General features: G+C 44.2%; 1 protein-coding gene across 1 annotated transcript; it reads right to left on the reverse strand.

Annotated features, from left to right (window-relative positions):
* Window positions 1–83: 83 nt before the first annotated feature.
* CRNKL1 (crooked neck pre-mRNA splicing factor 1) lies at window positions 84–20,138 on the reverse strand. Its single transcript, XM_043478770.1, has 14 exons — window positions 19,973–20,138; window positions 18,072–18,224; window positions 17,131–17,222; window positions 16,197–16,355; window positions 15,352–15,518; window positions 10,391–10,569; window positions 9,075–9,245; window positions 7,303–7,494; window positions 6,576–6,635; window positions 5,824–5,904; window positions 4,845–5,084; window positions 3,639–3,740; window positions 2,943–3,191; window positions 84–2,070 (listed from the first exon to the last, which is right to left on the reverse strand). Exons 1-14 carry the CDS (start codon window positions 20,021–20,023, stop codon window positions 1,885–1,887), a joined length of 2,082 nt encoding a protein of 693 aa, XP_043334705.1. The 5' UTR covers window positions 20,024–20,138; the 3' UTR covers window positions 84–1,884.

A 20,138-nucleotide genomic window follows, 5' to 3' on the forward strand; every position in this document is an offset into this window, starting at 1 on the left:
GCCACTTATTTTCATGTGTCGTTTTCATCACTTGTAATACCATTGACTAAAAGTAGCTAAATAAAATGAAAAAGAATCACAAATGATTGTTAACACCCTTTACTTTTGAAAGGACTTATTTTGGTGAAGATGAGAGAGAAGTGATACTCTCCCAAGACACTAACTTTTTCTTTCAAACATTTTACACAGGCATGGTATGTGCCTGCAAACAGTGATAGTTTACACAAGAACTTGGCTGGTTTTTTTTCCTTTCACACATGTGCAACACAAACATGATTCTGATTCATCACTTACAGAGCATCTGGCCTGTTTTCATCTCACCCGTGGCCCTGTGCAACTTAGCCAGTTCAGAACATGGTGCTCCTCTGAAGCCCCTGCTCAGACCTCGGGACTCAGAGCCTATGGCTCCAGCAGCCAATGCCAGTCTGGTGACCGAAGCAGTGAGGTGGAGAACAGGCTGCTTTTACCTGCTGGTCCTATTTCTTTCTGCTCTCAAACACTCCTATTTTCAAGATAGAATTTAACACCGTAACAACTAGCTTTTACTCCCTTGGGTGACTGACATACTTGAAAATGTAATCATACATTTGCCCAAGTAAATTTGCTAATTGTCCTTACAGGTGAAGAAACAGATATGCTTCCAGCCAAATAACCTTGGCAGTGAACAACAAAAAAACAGGCTTGAGAATACAGGCTAAATTAAAGGAAACAATTTCTCAGATTGGTTAACTAAGGCAAATGCTTTTTTGCTTGAGAATATAAGCAATGTATCGGCCAGCAAATACACCATCATCTTGCGTTACTTTGTGTCATGACAAAGTTACCGCAGGTGTCTTTCACATTCTAAATCGAGGCCAGGTTGCATGAGTCAGGTTTTACGGGTAGACAGTCTGCTGCAACAATGCCGGGCAGTGTTTATTGGTGCTCTTGGTAGAAATGCTTTCCTTGTTCACTGTATTTTGGGAAACACAGCCAGGCCTTGCTGCTGAGGATTCCTAACAAACAAGAACGTGTCAAGAGCCCTAAGAAGACTAAGTATAAAGAGACTTGTCAGCAAGGCTTAACCTAGGGTTTCCCACACTCACTGGAGCATGGAACATTGTTCTTTAAACAAGCCACTGCAGAACTAAGCCAGTTTGGGCAACTGAGTATGGTATAACTGAAATTTTACTAAAATGTTCTTGGTTTTTTTAAAAAAAAAAATACCTTGTGCAGAAATGTAGCAACTGTAAATTATTTTCCAACTGGTGTTTTCATAAACATTTAGTATAAATGGCCATTAAGAAGGTACAGTTATTGATGTTAAAATTAATCCAAGCACGTCCAGTTCCACAAGGCATGAACATTTGACCGAGTACTCCCTCTGTGCCAGGTATACTCCTGTTCTAATTTAATCTTTAAAATGAGCTGGCAAAAGTCCGTAAACTGAAAGGTTAAGTTATGCATCACTAAGTGACAGCTGGGGATGGAACTCAAGTCAGTGACTTGAGGCGTGAATAAGTCAGAAGTGTCAGATGAATGCATAACATACCTTTATGAAGACCACGATGAGAAAACTTAAAAGTTACTATGGAATGCAATTGAAACTTTTATAAAAAAAGACTTTCAAAATTCTGCAGGTCCATCTAAAATAGATGAATTAGATTTCCTAATGAATGATGGAGACACAAAATGTTTTAGACTCAGATAAAGAAAACCCAGCAGCTAAAGAAAAATTCCTTTACTTACAAACCCCACCCCCAACTAACCCAAGAGCATTTTAAAAATAATTCAAAAGTAGTTGTCAAAAGATCTCCATCAATTCATCACTGATGGAATACGACAAAACTTACAGGAGTCGCAAGAATTCCAAACTATACATTTATAAAAATAATAAAACATCTGTCAATACGAACAGGAAGGCCCAGCTTCCTGCTCGGCAGTGTCTGTGTCTGGGTCCTGCTCTCCAGCCTCCTTCTCCTGCTGCTGCTTCTTCCACAGTTTGGCCATGGCCAGGAGCTTGAGGTTGGGTTGGTTGGCCGCATCTTCCGGAAAGATGTAATCATAGTATTCTTCCCAGCCTGCATCCGACTACAGGGACAAAGAAAAACAGAAGATAAGCTAACCTGTGGCTGAAATGCATTTTTCAGTTAAAGCAGAGAATTGTCACTGTAGAGCCCAGGGTTCATATTCAACTTATAATTATTATGCAAAACAGCATCAAGGCCTACTTTGAAAGTTCTACTTTCAAGGGCAGGCCCTGGAGACTGAGAGTGAGTACCTACTGCTGGGTGGGTGTTGTTGCAGCTGCTGCTCACTGAAAGCAACAGCGTGGTGGGAAAAGTGCTCCACAGCCAACCAGAAGATACGCAGTGTCCTCCACTCCACCTTGCAGCCCTGTGAGACTTTGAACTTCTAAAGATTTACTTGACTTTCACCTGGCAGTGAAGCCAGACCTGGGACTTGGCTCCCTGCCTGCCCCTCCCATGTCCAGTCGGCCACTGACTGCACTCCCCATGGGTGCGCTGTCCCAGATTCCAGCACCACCTCTCTGATACAACAGCCTCCCAAGAGACCCTCTCCAACCAAGCCCCCCACAATTCACCCACAGAGCTCTGGGGGCTTTCCTATGGCCCACAGAGCCTCCCCTGTATTAGTTCCCACCTAGAGGCTTCAGTGTCCTCCACCTCCTGTCTAATGCTCCAGAAACAACATGCTTCAGACAGTTCACGGAACCAGCAGCGCCAGGAGGACCCTCTGCCAGCCCTCCTCGGGGCTCCACCCTGTGTGGACCGCATACCCTGCCGTGTTCCCACAGCAGCCAGACTGTGACTGGCTCCTTCCCCAGCTGCCGCCCCTGTTCTCAGGTTGTACACATACCACCCATTGTACACGCATTTCAAAGTCTTTGGCATTTCTGCTCGGCTGGCATGGAGGACCAGTGCTGCGGACTCAGTCCTTACCCCATCGTCAGCCTGGACCTTTCTCCTCTTCTTGACCTTCTCGGGCATGAGTTTGTCCACTCTCTCCTTATCTGACGCTGTTCCAAATTCATCCTCAAAGCTTCGCCACGACTCCAGCAGCATGAGCCTCTCTTCCTTTTCCTCACAGTTTCTCATGGTTTTGTTAGCCTCTTCATAAATTTGTCTGCACTTTGCCAAACTTCCTTCTTTCCCTGAAGACAACTCAAACTGTGCAAAACTGATCCATACCTTAGAAAGAAATTACCAAACCAAATTAACCATGTCACCCAGGAACAATAACGTAATAATAAAGCTAATTTCTTGTTGACAACATCTGAACACACCTACTGTATTCATCGAGCAGTTGAAAGAATATAACATACTGACTAGCTGCTTCTATATAGTAATGGTGAAGAAGTCTGCTTTCATATTCAATTAAGTATCTGAAATAATCTTAATATCCTGAAAAAAGTTTTAATTTTTATTCAACTTACAATATCCAAGTTACTCACATGCAGTATAAATACTGGCCTGGTATATAAGCTTAACATTCCAAAGTCCTGAGATTCACAAGTTCTCTGTAAAAGGAAGCCACTTAAAATATACTTAAAAAAAAACTAAAATATAGAAATACAGTATTTCTTCCAGACTGCTGATTCGAGCAAAATCAAAGGTAGCCCACAAATCACAGGATACCTTGACGTGCTGTGTCCGCTGAAGCAATCGTCGGTAAAGATTTCGTGTTCTTTCCGTTTCTTCCTGCTCAATTTCAAAATCAATATATGATTTCCAAAGCACCTAAGACAGACAAATTCTTAGGTCAGTCTTGACATTTAAGAAGCAACATGCTCTTGTTTGAAGCACAGCCTAACTACCATCTTAACCTAGAACATCCAGGAACCTAGAATTTTCTAAGGAACACACAGTATGTGGATACGATTAATGCTAGTATTTACGAGCTGGCCAATTGGCTAAGGGTCTACATTATGAGAAAAAAGACTTTGGATTTATTTCCAGATTTTCTTTTGAAATTTCCCAAATGCTGGACTTAACAAGAAGAGCAGAGAAACTTAACAAACCACCCAGCACTATTATAAACCTGCCACATACGAGGAACTTGTGTGGAGAAAATGGGCCTAGGTCAGTCAGCATATACTGTTTTTGCCGTCACTGTAAGTTCCCTGATATGTCTGAGTTCAACTCAACAAGCATCCAGGGACCAGCTGCCCACTAGCTGGGTACAGCCTGTCAGGGCACAAGGACAAGAAAGATGTAGCCTGGACACCTGGGACCGCAGTCTGTGGGGTAGCTGAGGTCAACTCATGGGACCAGTGACCCAGAAAGCCCTGCCCAGTGCAGTCAGTAGGGCCTGGTAAACCGCTGAGTGCAGTCACCCCAGAGCAAGATTCGCAGAACACCTGAGAGAGCCTGGAGGTTCCTGAGAGGTTCACGTTGTCCAGGCTGCAGTTTGGCGCCACCTGGCGGCTCGAGCTTACCCAGTAGCTGGCCAGGCCAGGGTACTGGTGCCTCCAGGAACATCCTGATTTGGTGAGGGCCTAATTCAGGCAAATCTGTGCCAGAAGAACCCCTCCACTGTACTTCACATGGCCTTGACTGCACTGCCCTGGCCACCCCCTTTAGCCTTCTGTTACAGAAAGACAGGAAGAGCCCACCTGTAAATTCCCAATTCATACTGGTGTCACTGGGGCAGGGCTGAGCTACCCGCTAGAGAGAGCTTCTTCCCCCCGCCTCTCTGTCTCTAAAACAGAAGTCCTGATGTTAGTGAAAGACTACAGGTGGTATCGTCTCTATGCTCCAAAAGGCACACACACTTAGATGGTTATCTAAGGTAATGCTGGGCAAGTGTCTGAAATAAAGCCATGGTCAACACGAGTACCTCACCTCTGGCATGTCCAAGCGTGGCTGACTAATGGCTAACTCGTAGATCGCCCGGGCTCGCTCAATATCGCCAAGGATTGTCTCTAATTCTGCAAATTTAATCCAAGAGGTACAGTTTTCTGGCCCAAATTCCAGGAACTTTTCATAAAGCTTCCGGCATCTGTCAAATTCTCGAAGCTGTAGCTCCAATTCTATGTAACCTTTAAATAATTTGTTCTTTGGACATTTGCCTATGGACGTTCCCTGGAAAAGAAGACACTGAGGTGATGCCTGAGTGGGTCTGACTTGTGCAGACATCCTTGACCTGGCCGAGAAGCTGTTACTCCACTGATCAAGAGCCTTGGTGCATCGATCCGGCGAACCACCCATTCCCTCTGCAGTACTGCACTGCTCTACTGGCTCCTGACAGAGGCCCAAAGAAAAGCTCCAGCTCACTCGGCTGTCAACTGGGCCTATTCAGTAAGAGGCGGGGTTCCTGAAGTGTTTGGAAAACTATTTTGAACCTCACCTAGATTCTCAGGATCTCTTATGGAATCCAGATGTCAGAGGAGAACACTTCCCATGATAAAGGGGTTATCAATGAACAAACCCTGCTGCCCACAGCCAGGGGCTTATCAGAAGGACAGCTGCATCTGATCCCATTGAGAAACTTCAGAATACTTGTCAAGGCGGAGGTGCATTTAATACACCAAAAATCTTGCATAGGATCAGACTACTAACAATTTAAGATCAAATCTCTCTAGCCACAGGAAAGATCTGGTTAACAGGTAGCTGTAACTGTCCATTGTTGACAACAGAATAATTTAAGGATTATCACTCAATCTTTTCTCTAAGGCCCAGCTTTCGAAAACATGTCTCAGGTTATAAAGGCACAGTATTTCTACTGCCTTCTTAGTGGGGGACTGGACAACCTGTAAACACTAAAATGTAAATTTCCTTCTCAAAGGACTTAATGATGCATCATGATCCTTTATTTACTCACCAAAGCTCTTCTGGCAAATGGTAAATTTTTCTGTCTTATTTCAAACTGTGCATATAGTAACCACATTTTGGCAAATGTGAACTAGAAAACAAAAGCACAAAAACTCACTTAAATTAACACAAGGCCACAAGTGAATTTCCCTAAAGCTTCAGATCTAGGACAGACATTTTCTCATTAGCTAAGCTGACAATATCTGACAGAAATCACCAAGAGTAATCTGGACACTTCACTGTGACGCAGGGCTCTCCAGCCCCCACTAAGGGGCAGCTTTGTGGGTGTGTGGTGAGCGGGCAGAACACGCCCCTCTGTTCCAGAAAGTAATTTGGTCAACATCGCTCGCTATCTCTAGTGTCAGGAAATAAAGCCAACTGCCCAGAGTGGGCAGAGACCACGTGTCCACTGCCCCCAGAACACCCGTGTTCCATGCCCGCGGACCTCCACGCGGCTGCCAGCAGCCTGCTGGCTGTCCCTGTGCACGCTGAGCACACCTGCTCAGCCTGTTCCCGTTACCATCCTCTCAGAATTTCTCCGTTAGTATCTCTATTAGTCACTGGTCACTTAAGGCTGTCCATTCAACTAGACTGGAAGCTGTTTTCAGAGGCAAAGAACATACCTTGTTCTTATTTATGTTTTCCAGGGTGCCTAGCACAGGGAAAGAGCTCATCAACAAATACGATTCCACGGGATTATTTCACAAGTAACAGATGGAGGATTTTCATGTGTTTAGAACAGAATGTTTACAGCAAACATACCTTTTTATGAGGAATGAGTTCCAAAGAGGCTTGGTAAACCTGTCTTGTCCTCTCAGGATCCTACATTAGGGTAAGAAATTTGCACAAAATATTCACATTCAATACTAACACTAATTTCACCATTACCAAAAAAAATGTACACCCCTGACACTGAGTATGTTTCCACAAGCTGTTATTTCCATTTACGATCAAAAGCGAACTAACTTTGGGCATCAAGCTTTGATCAAAGACCCGCCCTCAGCACTGAGCCAGCAAGGGAGAGCTTCTCAGTGGAGAGGCTTTCTTGTGTGACAGCAGGAACAAAGACGTTCTACAGGCTTCGTCCAACAGGATTCATCTTTTCCTATTAACTTACACACAACCAATTTCTGAAAATTCTACTTGGTTTAAGAGCAAGAATATGCAATCCAGCTGTGATCCCTAGTTATGAGAAAACCCTGGCAACTATAAATAATAAAACTAAGGGCTGGTTAATTGTTCCCTTTCAAGTGCCTCAAAGTGTAAAAAATTAAAAAAAACACATCAAAACTAAAAACCACCTCGCCTGTGTCCACAACAGGTATACAGAGTTTAAAACGTAGCAGAAAGAATGTAAATGGCTGCAGGGAAGCCTGTAAGAATGTACAGTGAAATTCCTGTGTGGTCAAGGCTCCACGGTATCAGTTCCCACCCGCGCCAGCCGGCTGCCCAGTGGAGCAGCCCTCCACTGCCAGGACCCACGCTGCACCTTGGCCTCCAGCTCCTCATAGAGGGCATAGTTGATCCACAAGTAGATGTATCGCTTCCAGTGTCTCTTCTCCTGCACAGGCGGCACGTTGGCGATAGCACGCTCGTACACTTCCCGCACCGTCTCGGCCTCTGCATCGCTCTCCACCAAGCGCAGGTAATCGAACCACGCATCGTAGTTGTGTGGGTTAGCCTGGAAACACCAGGTTGGATTAAACAGAAACCGAACCCAGAGCTGCACCTGCTGGACTAGGCAAGCTGACAGAAGACACCAGACTGACTTTCTATACTCCAGCAGCCTTTTTTCTAGACTTTATACTATTGAGAAATACCATTCTTGAGATTTTATAAATAGAAAGGGAAAAGGAGAGAGAAGACAGACTGTTACCCAGGGGTTCCCCAGCAAAGCTCCTTTCACCTACAATAGCCTTTTTTGCTGGGGAGCATCCCAGTTTTTAAGCTGGGTTTCCAAGGTGGCGCTAGCGGTAAAGAACCTCCCTGCCAATCCGGGACATGGGTTCAAACCCTGGGTTGGGAAGATCCCCTGGAGGAAGGCATGGAAATCCACTCCAGTATTCTTGCCTGGAGAATCCCATGGACAGAGAAGCCTGGTGGGCTATAATCCATGGGGTCACACAGTTGGACTCAACTGAAGCGACTTAACACACAATTTTTAAGTTTTTTAAAAGAAGGTATAAATGGAAAAATGACTTAGAGGCAAATGCATAAAAATTGATTAACAATTGGTTTTCTGTTTTTGTTTTAAATGAAGCAGCAATTGGTAATTTGAGTACAACTCTGTGCTGGGCGATGCCCTGCACACCTCTCCTCCACAGAAGTGAAGGGAGCCGGGGCCCCGCCTTCCCGCCCCCTGGAAGCCACTGCACTTGGCAACTAAGGACCCCTGTCTGAGTCTGGCTCATGCGGGGGGGTGACACAGAGACGAAGGACAGGAGGAACTGGCTTGTGGAAGTGCTTTCCATTGGTGGGTTGATCATTCCCAGCCAGACTGAAATGTGACTGTCCCACCTTCTACTTTAGGACTCTCTGCAACTGGCCTGATTCCTGCCCACTTTCCAAGCCTCCTCCTCCAGCTTCCTACTGATTCTGCAAAGCTCCCAGTATCTACAGCCATGAAAACAGACATCTGTTCTCCTAAGTGTGTTTATGGATGTGACTCTGTCTCTGCCTAGATTTAAAAATTATAATGGGACTGTACCATTTTCACAACGGCAGAACCTGCCTTCTCATTTAATAATAATATATCTTGAACATATTTCGCTGACCTCATCTACCACCACTTAGTCCTTTGTTTGGCGCTATCTTAATTAATCTGACCAGGCAGAAATATTTTAAAATACACAACAAAACAATAAAGGCAAACACTACTACCGCTGAATTCAAATCAAAACAGCATGTTACAGAGAGAGATGAGGATGGAACTATAACTACAATAGTCTTGCTCAGGCACTTAAACTAAAGGGTAATGTATAAAAATGGTTTTTTTAGGTCAATCTCTGACTCTTCCATCTTCTTTAAACAATGAGCTCAAACAGATTCCAAATTTCCTTTGCTCAAGTTCTTTGTGTCCAGTTAGCTGCCAATACCAAGACTTCCGACACCCGTGTGGCAGAGCAAGTCCAAGTGCTGTCTGCTTGCCTTTTCCACCTGCCTGTTTACCTCCCCCTTCTGGGGTGACTGCCAGTTTACTGCAGACACAGGGTGGGAGAGGACTGGCCGGCAGGTCCAGCGGTGCCGCCCCGCGACACTCACCTTCACCTCCTCCTCGTACTGGAACCTCCGCTTGCTCACGATGATGTCTTCGATGCCCCGCCTGTCACCAAACTTCTTCTCAAAGATAGTATAATTTTTAAAGAGTTCCTGGGCCTCCTGCTTCGAAATTCGATCCAGGGCATACTTGTAGATCACTCGCACCCTCTCAAACTGAAAGCAGACAGGATGGTTACTCTTCCAGAACACAGCACTCTTGTTCTAGCCACAAGACGGAAAGCAACCCTGACATAAAACATGACCTGTAAGTTAGACTGTGAGGCCTCAAAGTGTCCAAAGTATGGTTTTCCCTCTCCCTTTTGTTGAGGTACTTTGGTCAGGATGGACAGATACTCTGAGCCCCACATTTAAGTCTACCTAATCTGCCAGCAAGGACATTGTACTTGCATCTCGGACTCACCCGAGTCCCGCCTAGCTGGGTTGTTGTCAAGACTCCCCATGCCGGTCTTGATCACGCACCTGCTCAGCCAGGGCCCTCCCGCCCACCCCCCCCCCCCACCGACTCCTCTCTCCCCTGCCCCCCCACACTCCCTGCTTCCACAGTCCACCTTTTCTACCTCCTCAATTCAGCCCTCCACTTCTCCCCAGGTCCCTGCCGGCCCACCTCCATTTCTCTGTGGACCATGTGAAAAGCCCCCATCCCACTTCTGCCGCCCTCCCCCATACGCTCCCCACGAAGCAGCCACAGGCCCACCTCACGGCACACAGACAACATCCAACCACTTGCTGCTTAAGACCCTCCACGCTTCCCACCGGCCTGAGGACAGAACCTGAACTCACTCCTGAGACCTGTGCAAGACCCCGCACTCAGACCCCAGCACGTGGCGCTCCCCATCCCCGATTATCTGAGCTACGTGAAGGGACTATTTCCTACACATACTACGGGAGAACACAACTGACTTAATTGTGGGGCCATCTTTGTTTCCATTTCAAATTCTGTTCTCAGTACTGAGGGCTCTAGGCCTTTTGTTTCCCAGGCTCATGACTTGTAAAGCCCTTTAATCAGAGCCTAAATGACTAAACTAAATGACTCTTAGTTTGTAGATAATATTCTCATTCTAGATTTAAAGATTTATTTTCAAGTAGAGCACACAAAATTAAGACAGTTGTAATACAATCTATAATCACTCCCAACCTACAGGTTAGTGACGTGCACTGTTTTCCTTGAGAAATCATATTTTCGTATTTTGAAATTATCTTCTCCAAGGATAAGTTAAGAAACTGTAAATGAACTCAACGTGCACAAGAAGTCGTTTTTCTCTTTTGCAACATAATCGAGTTCCTTTAAGTTTACCTACTTCTTTCTGATTTTCCTCAAATTTGGCAAAGGCAACATAAAGGTGTTCGTCCATATGTTCGTCCCCGAAGAATTCGACAGCCCTCTCATACACTTTCCGCGCATGGGCAAAGTAACCATGCTTTTCTTCAAAGCGGGCGTACTTAATCCAGTTCTTCACATCAGGGTGCACAAGAACAAGTGAGTGGAATGAAGGAAAAACCAGGCAGAACAACGTGGCTTAAAGAACAAAAACCCAAACCCAAACCCAGAACCTCAACACCACCCACTATGGCTATGGGGATATTGGAGACCCACTAACCTGTGACTCCCCAGTGGGCAGGGTCTTGTTTCTCTGGCCTCCTCCAGTGCTTCTTCAGTATTTTAAGAGTAGTACAAAGAGGAGTTTGGAGTCATGAAAAGCTGAACCCCATGACTAGCTATGTGATCTGGGCAAGTTCTTACCTTATCTAAGCCTCAGTTTTATCATCTATAAATGATAAGAAAATAGTTAACAACCAACCTCATTTAATGATTGTCAACTATAAATTAGAAAAATGTGTAAAAAACTCTGCACTTTCAGGCCAAGAGAATGTGTTCAACAAGTGGCACCTGTTGTGGTATCTGCTTAGTAACAATAGCTGAATTACTGATTAAGGAAAAAACACCTGAGAGGACTCTGGATGGCAGAGGAGGACGTGGAGCTCACCTCTCCCCACAAGTACACCAAGAGTACAGCTACACATGGAACAGTTTTCACAGAGCACCTGCTGAACACCAGCAGAGGACCTCAGACACCTGAAAGAACAAGAAAGATGCCCACGCATCCAGGTAGGATGGAAGAAAGGAAAACAACAGAGAACAGTAAGCGGGACAGGACCTGCCCCTGGTGGGGGACTGAAGGAGAGGAGAGCGTTCCCATATTGGGGAGGCCCCCTCACTGCTGGAGAGGTCAGCTGTAAGATGCTGATTAGCAAAATCAAAGATGACATACACACATGGAAACACATGTTCCTCGGCTGGAAGAATCAATGTTGTCAACAATTACAATACTGCCCAAGGCAACCTACAGATTTAATGCAATACCTAACAATGGCATTTTCCACAGAACTGAAAGAAAAAAATTTAATTTGTATGGAAACAGAGAAGACACCATATAGCCAGGGTAATCTTGAGAATCAAAAACAGAGCTGGAGGAATTAGGCTCCCTGACTTCAGACTATACTACAAAGCTATAGGCATCAAAACAGTATGGTAGTGGCACAAAAACAGAAATATAGGTCAATGGGACAGGACAGAAAGCCCAGGTATAAACCCACACACTGACCTATGACAAAGGAAGCAAGAATATGCAATGGAGAAAACAGTCTCTTCAATAAGCGGTGCTGGGAAAATTGGACAGCTACATGTAAAAGAATGAAATTAGAATACTACCTAACACCATATACAAAAATAAACTCAAAATAGATTAAAGACCTAAATGTAAGGCCAGATACTCTTAGAGGAAAACAGAACACTCTGACATAAATCACAGCGTATCCTTTTGAATCCCCCTCCTAAAGTAATGAAAATAAAAACAAAAAACAAACAGGACTTAAACATAACAGCTTTTGCACATCAAAGGAAACCATTAACAACATGCAAAGACAACCCACAGAATGGGAGAAAATATTTGCAAATAAAGCAACCAACAAAGGATTAATTTCCAAAATACACCAACAGTTCATGCAGCTCTATGTTAAAAAAAAAAACCCAATAAAAAAATGGACAGAAGGTCTAAATAGACATTTCTCCAAAGAAGACAGACAGATGGGGAAAAAACATACGAAAAGATGCTCAGCATAACTAATTATTAGAGAAATGCACATCAAAACTATAAATATCACCTCACACTGGTCAGCATGGCCATCATCAAAAAATCTGTGAACAATAAATGTTGGGAGCAGACATGGAGAAAAGAGAACCCTCCTACCCTGTTGATGGGAATATAATTTGGTACAATCATTATGGAGAACAGTATGGAAGTTCTTTAAAAAACTAGAAACAGAATTACCATACAATCCAGCAATCCAACTCCTACACATATATCTGGAGAAAACCCTAATTCAAAAAGACATATGCACCCCAATGTTCACTATTTTAATTTGCAGCACTATTTACAATAGCCAAGACATGGAAGCAACCTGAATGTCCATCAACAGGAGAATGGATAAAGATGATGTGGTGCACACATACAATGGACTATTACTCAGCCATAAGAATGAATGAAATCATGTCATTTGCATCAACATGGATAAACCTAGAGTATCAAAAAAACAAACAACACAATCAAAGAATGGACAAAAGATCTAAGTAGACTTTTCTCCAAAGAAGAAATGAAGTCAGTCATACTAACTGAAGTAAGTCAGACAGAGAAAGACAAATACCATTTATCACTTATAGGTGAAATTTAACAACAGCAACAAAAATTACACAAATGAACTGTTTGGCAGAGAGAAACAGATTCACAGATCCCAAAATCAAATTTACGGTTGCGGAAGCGGAAACATGGGGGGAAGTGATGGACTGGGAAACGAATTAACATACATGCAGTACTGGGCTTCCCTGGTGGCTCAGACGGTAAAGCAGCCACCTGCATTGCAGGACATCTGGGTTCGATCCCTGGGTCAGGAAGATCCCCTGGAAGAGGGAATGGCAATCCACTCCAGTGTCCTTGCCGGGAGAATTTCATGGACAGAGGAGCCTGGTGGGCTACAGTCCATGGGGCCGCAAAGAGTCGGACACAACTGAGCAACTGACACACACACACACACACACTACTGTACATAAGACAGATCACAGGGACCTACTGTGTAGCACAGGAAACACTTCTGTGGTAAATTACCTTGGAAAAGATTCTGAAAAAGAATGGACATATGTATATACATACATACATATATACAACTGATTTAATTCACTGTACACCTGAAACTAACACAACACTGTAGATCAACTGTTCTCCAATAAAGATTTAAGGGAAAAAAAGAGGAAGTTCCTGGTGGTCCAGTGGTTAGGACTCAGTGCTTTCACTGCCATGGCCCAGATTCAATCCCTGGTTGGGAAAACAAATATCCTTGCAAGGTGTGTGGCATGGCCAGAAAATCAAAAATACAAAAAAGGAAGAAAAGAAAAAAAACATGTCATGAAAAGAAAGCTACTATAATCAGAGCCAATAGAGACATTTTTTATTACAATTTTCTTCTCCATAGGATGTGTTTTTCATCTACTTTCCTTGAAGAAATCATTAAATTTCAAAGTAGTAACACATTCCAATAGGGCAATGATTAAAGAGTACGCAGTCCATGGGGTTGCAGAGTCGGACACGACTGGCTACTGAACTGAACATGTTCCAATAGGGCAATGATTAAAGAGCACCGGCTCTGAAGCTGACTGGTTCAAATCCCAGCTTCACCAGCACCTGAGAGGTGCTATCCTGCCTCAGATTCCTCATCTGCAGAAGGAAGCAGCTCCTGAATCGAGGGCTGTCACAGGGATTAAACAACAGTATCTGTAAAGCACTTAGAATAACGTATGGCACAGAGCAGGTGCAATACATGCTCTTGTTAAACTAGTGATATCAAAATGAGTAGTCACAGTTAAGATGCTAAAATTACATAATAAAGTTGAGTCTTGTATCTCTCAGTACTTATGCTCCATGAACTCACTCTGCCTGGAGAATACCAAATCGCTACTCCCAGAGGAAATATGTATGCATGATACACACACACATATATACTATATCTATATATATGAATACATACACATATCTCACAGCCTGTGATTTTAAATCCTAAAAATAACTATCGTTAGCAAATTCTTTTATTTTAGAAAAGAGAAAACAAGTCTCAGGAGTGTTAAGTGACATGCCTAAAGCTGCCCATTAACTGTACCAGAGAAAGAATTCTGTCCTGTTCAGCTGGCTCAGAGCCAGGGCATCTCCCTCCCCTGCACTGCCCCTCCTGCTCCCTGCCCCGGTCAGCCCTGCAGGAGAGCAGAGACAGGAAGGCAGACGGTTGTCTTGTTTGTCCTCCACTGGGACCAAGTGCCTTGGGTGATGCAAGTTTTTCATCACTCTGGACTTGTCTGCAAATGACTGCTAAGTGCCACAAATACTGATTGTGGATTTACGAATAAATGTTAACAAGTAGGAGATAAACCAGCACGAAAACAGTGAAACAAGAATCAAGCACTGCTGAGGGTGCTTTCCCATCACCATCTCCTTCCTCCTCACAGTCAGCCCACAGCAGGGACTTTTACCTCCCTTCTAGAGATGAGGGAGCTTCCCTGGTGGCTCAGTGGTAAGGAATGTGCCTGCCAACACAGCAACACTGGTTCGATCCCTGGTCCAGAAAGATCCCACACGCCATGGGGCAACTAAGGCCATGTGCCACGACTACCGAGCCTGTGCTCTATCTAGAGCCTGGGAGCTGCAACTATTGAGGCCTGCGTGCCTAGAGCCAGTGCTCTCCAATGAGAGAAGCCTACACATCTCAACTAGATTAGCCCCCACCGGCTATGAGAGAAAAGCCCACATAGCCAAAAATAAATAAGTAAATAATTAAAAAAATAAAGATGAGGACACCTAGGCTCCAAGGAGTGATCTGACACGTCGCGATCACACAGTTAGTAAACAGCAGACCTCTGGACCAACTCCAGTACCGGTGCCCATGACCAACATACATCCCAGAGCAAACAGGGTCTTACGGTGTTAACTTCCACAAGGAACCACAGTGCTAATGCCAAAGGACAAACAAACCTGAGTCTCCCTGGAAAAGACACAATTATCCAGACCACAAACTTTTGTTCTGAACAACTATGTCCCTAGAAAATATAAATGCAACTTATCAAGCAGAAGTTGACTTCTGGGCCAATGTCAGTGACTACGTGTCCCAGCCAGACCACAGCCCCCCGGCAGAGCAGCAGGCAGACCCGTCCGAAGGATATAGCGCTCGTAGATGGTGCGGGCCCGGTCCACCTCCTTGTATCTCAGCTCGAAGTTGATGTACGAATGCCAGGCCTGCTCCTCCGGCCGCCACTCCATCCAGCGCTCGAACACCTGCCGGGCACCAGCGATGTTCCCGAGCATCTCCTCCATGTACGTGTACTTGTACCTTCAACAGAATCATCTGAACTTATCGGTCATGGTCAAAATGACTTCAGAAAAAAACGGTCTTTGGCAATCTCTGGCTCTAACTTTGCTAACACATCAAGAGTCAGGGCTTTATCTTCCCAAAAGGTGAAGTCAAACATGTTTTTCCTATTAAACTACAAATCTGAAAAGGATCAGACATTGGAAAAAAAGGATTTTTCTCCTCAAATGTTGCTTAGTTCAACAAAAAGATTCTTCTGTATAAAAGATTGCAACCAAAATTTCAGTTTTGATGACACAGCAATTATACATTGGGATTATGACTTAACAGACTAAAAGACATTAAACAATAATGAGTGTATGTTTAAAGAAAGAGCAGGATGCAAGATTTAATACATATGATTACAACTATAAATAATTACACAGGGACTTCCCTCACGGTCCAGTGGTTAAGAACACCTTCCAATGTAGGTGACACAGGTTTGATCCCTGGTTGGGCAACTAAGCCCGTGTGCCATGACTACTGAGCCTGTGCACTCTGGAGCCCATGAACCACAACCAGAGAATAGCCCATGCTTCACAATGAAGACCCCACATACTGCAACTAAGAGTCGATGCAGCCAAATAAACAAACACATGTACACACAAAAATGTGGAAATTTAGTCTACAAAAAGCTATTTCATTAGATCTGCAACATACCAGAACTGGTTGACCCGAGGCAGAGTTGTAATGGCTCGGTCCCAGATATTCCGGGCGTGATTGACCTGGCGATTCTTCATTTCCATTTCGGCATATTTCAGCCATAGTGTAATATTTCGGTAGTCCACATCCAAGGCACGTTCATATATGGATCGAGCCCTTGAGAAGCCAGATTTGGAGGGTATCAGTTACAGCACATGCAACACACCTGCCAACCACCTCCAAGGCTCGGCTGTTTTGTCAGGTGTTTATTGGGAGTGGGGTTCTGGGCATAAAAAGGTGAAAAGATAGGATGTTCTCAGGAACCTTACAAGTTTTAGAGAAAGACTGACATGCATGTAACTGCAATGCAATGTGAAGGTCTGCACAAGGAAGCAGAGGGGAAAGAAAGAAAAATGTCAAGTGGAAAAGTTAGTTAAGCAGTAGGTGAGAACAAAAGTTCCCAAGACCAAGTTGGGTAGGGAGGGGGGGACCCTGCCGGCGTCAGGGTGAGGAGACGTGGTGAGTTCTGGGCCTGGCCAGGGCAGGGGGCATACTGGGAGAACACAGGAAGGTGGAACAACAGGAAAGGTCAGGACATGATTTCATTTTGTTGGCCACTGGTTTTGAGTGGAACAATTTTTCTTAAAAAACAAAACAAAACAAAAAATGAATTTCCCAACATGGAGAAAACGGATGGAACTGCACTTCTCTGGCTGCAGAGTGTGAGCTGGTGATGAGATCCACCTGGAGAGCCTTCTCCACTAGGACCAGCCCACCACAGCGCTCCTGAGGCCATTCAAAGGAACCCTAGGGTCCCAAAGAACAAAGTCTGAAATTTTTTATTTTATTATTATCAGAGGCATACGGTTTTACACATGCTTTAACTTCTGTGTTTTTCTATCTGGTAACTTGAGAATTTCTATTTACACAGTTACATGCTCAGTGACTTTACCTCTGAATCTCCTTTAGACTCTCTTCCCATTGTGCATATTTTATCCAGTTACTAATCACAGTCCTGTTTTTTCTTATGTTATCTTCGAAAGTCTGGCAAAAGGCAAAAAGGGTCAAATTAAAAGGAAAATAACTAAAGATGACACTGTCTTTTGTCTGTTAACCCTTGTACTAAGAAATGTATTCATTTTGCTCTTATTTAAGAGAAATAACATCCTGGAATCCTTGAGAGAAAAGAAACCCACTAAAGAAGGTTAAAGTTACAAGTGTTTCTTTAAAGTCTTACAGGCAAACAAAGAGAAAAGTTCAGATAAAAATAATTATGAGTAGAATTGCTGACATTTTCTCTTATTGTCTGTAACAACCAACTGGTACTTTAATATACTCTACACGTGTTACTAATGAGAAAGTGTTTTTGAGTCTTACTGTTTAAGTCCTCTCAGTAATGTCTCAGATATTACTGAGGATAATTAAATATGTAGATACAACAGGACGAGCAACAGGATTTTTTAAAAAAACAATCCCACATCCTGGGGTGGGGGGAGGTCAGATCAGATCCCCAGTCCTTGCTCGGCTTTACCCCAGGTGTTACCTCGCAGCACAGAAGGCCCCTACAGACAGAAGAACATGACACAATCTCGCTAATTCTGCCCCTCCTCGGCTGTCAGTTGTTCTCCCTGGTAAACTCCCACCCGTCTTTGATTCAGCACTAAAAATTCTGTCCGTGGTGGATTTAATGGAAGACAGACAACTTGTGGTGTATTTCATGAAGTTTAGCAATAATGCAACCACTTGGTGAACAGAAGTCACATTACGCAAGGGGCCAGAAACACTAAATTCTTCTTAAGTTTATAGTCTCTCTAATCAGTGAGGAACTTTTCAAACTCTGGTCTATAAATTCTGAATGATATTGACAGACTAACACAGACCACACAGACCAACCTTCCTCTTCCGTAGTTTGTAATCGTTTAACTCTTCTTCATCTGTGATCTTCTGTTGAGGGGGAGGTGGAAGAAGTTCAAGTTCTCTCTCCTTAGCTTCTCTTAGCAGTTGCTCCGCAGTGATCTGTACTTCAGCTGGGGCTTTGTTTTTCACCTTTTAACACAGGAGACATTTCCATTTTTAGCAGATGCTTTATCACACAAAGTTTAAGAAACAAATGAACTTTTTTTTAAAATGTGAACTTTATAAACGCTGTTACAAGATGCCCCCTTTGCATGACGTGCTCCCATTTCTCTATGAAACTAAAAAAAAAAAAAAACTACAAACATTTTTACTTCATGCAAGGTATTTATCACAAAGCCATAGATAAAAGTCTCAAGAGGAAAGGTAGCAAAAACAACATTTCTCTTTTAGAACAGTATAATAAATTTTGAGGATGCCTAGGTAAAACTCTCAACAGAGGTCTTATCAAGATGTGCGCCATGCCTTAACTGGCATTTCAACCTCTATTTACAGAATCCTTCAATTTCTGCCTTGGCCTCAGGTGGATAACTGTCTTTGATTTTTCATGGCATTTCAGGTCAAAGACTTGAAAGTTTCTATCATTAGACTGTAAGCTTCTTGAGGTCTTAGAGCTGTGCTGTCCAACACAACAGCCATGAATCACATTTGGTGAGTCCAAATTGTGCTGCAAGTGTAAAACATGCAAGGGGTTTCGAAGACTTAGTATGGGGGAAAAAAAAAGAATAAATTATCCAGTTAAACTTGAAAGTTCCTATCATTAGACTGTAAGCTTGTTGAGGTCTTAGAGCTGTGCTGTCCAACACAGCAGCCATGAATCATATTTGGTGAGTCCAAATTGGGCTGCAAGGGTAAAACACACAAGGGGTTTCAAAGACTTAGTATGGGGGAAAAAAAAAAGAATAAATTATCCAATCAAACTTTTTGTATTTATGACATAATGGAATGACACTATCTTGGCTACACTGGTTAAATAAAATGTATAATTAAAATTCATGTCACCTGTTTTGCCTTTTTTTTTTTTTTACTGTAGCTATGAGAAAACTTAAAATTATCTATGTGGCTCACATTAAATTTTTATGGGACCTGTGGAGCCCAATAAAAGTTTATGGAACTGAACTATAAGAAATACTAAGTATTTAATGCCACGTGGGCAATGATGCTGCTGAGAGCGCCTGTCTAATGAACATTAAGTGCCAGAAACTGTGCTGAGTGCTTTCTATGCACTCTCTCTGGGAGTCATCCAAACGGGTACCTAAAGGACAGGCTCCAGAGAGTCATCTGAGCTGGAGAAAGATGGGAGGGAAGAGTATGTGCAAACGTTTAGGACAAATGCTGTCACATACTAAGCATTCGCTAAGTATTAACTGCGCACGGAAAAAGTCAGATCAGCCAAAACAGCCCTTGTCATCTCTTCTCACTCCTTGCACTCTCACCCGGGGTTGACTCCTATTACCGCCTTCAGCATAGTTTAACCATCACTTCCTTGCAAAGTTGGCGCTGAAGACTCCGCACAAGAGCCCAGGAAGCCACGACATATTCCTCTGGGGCTCAGAAGCCTTTGCAAGGCTGCAATTCTACCCTTACGGAGAGCACCTCTTAGCCCGCTCTACCCGGAGCCCCAGCGCCTAGCAAGTGCCTGGTTCAGCGGGTCTGTGCTGAAGGACCTCTCTCCTCCCCTTCTAAGATAAACACCTTCTAACACGACGACCACGCTGATGCGGGGGTGCCCCCCACGACCGGCTGGCCCTCCCTGCCCGCGGCCCCCACTCAGGGAGGTACGACCAGCTCTCGGGACCACACACCTCCCGTCCCGGCCACCACCGAGGCCGAGCCAACCCCGTCCCCGGCCTCATCCCACAAGGCCCCGAGCCGCTCACCTTGGCCACTTTGGGGATCCTTTGCTTCCCGGCCGCGGTGGAGGCCGCCATGGCTGCAGCGGCGACCGCGGGCGAGCCCGGGACCACAGAACACCTTCCCCGAGGGCTCGCCCACACCGCGCAACTTTCCGACAACAGCGGGATCCCGGAACCGGAAGCGGAACTG

The sequence above is a fragment of the Cervus canadensis genome, chromosome 10, assembly GCF_019320065.1.
Source record: "Cervus canadensis isolate Bull #8, Minnesota chromosome 10, ASM1932006v1, whole genome shotgun sequence".
NCBI lineage: Eukaryota > Metazoa > Chordata > Mammalia > Artiodactyla > Cervidae > Cervus > Cervus canadensis.

Bases quoted from the DNA above. Each gene is read 5' to 3' on its own strand.
- CRNKL1 (XM_043478770.1), bottom strand. From the start codon at position 20,023: ATGGCGGCCTCCACCGCGGCCGGGAAGCAAAGGATCCCCAAAGTGGCC. The intron at 15,519-16,196 runs GTATGTTGCAGA...ATTCTGTTGAAG, and splicing joins CCTCGGGTCAACCAGTTCTG to GTACAAGTACACGTACATGG. The intron at 5,085-5,823 runs GTGAGTAAATAA...CTTCTTTTCCAG, and splicing joins CATTTGCCAGAAGAGCTTTG to GGAACGTCCATAGGCAAATG.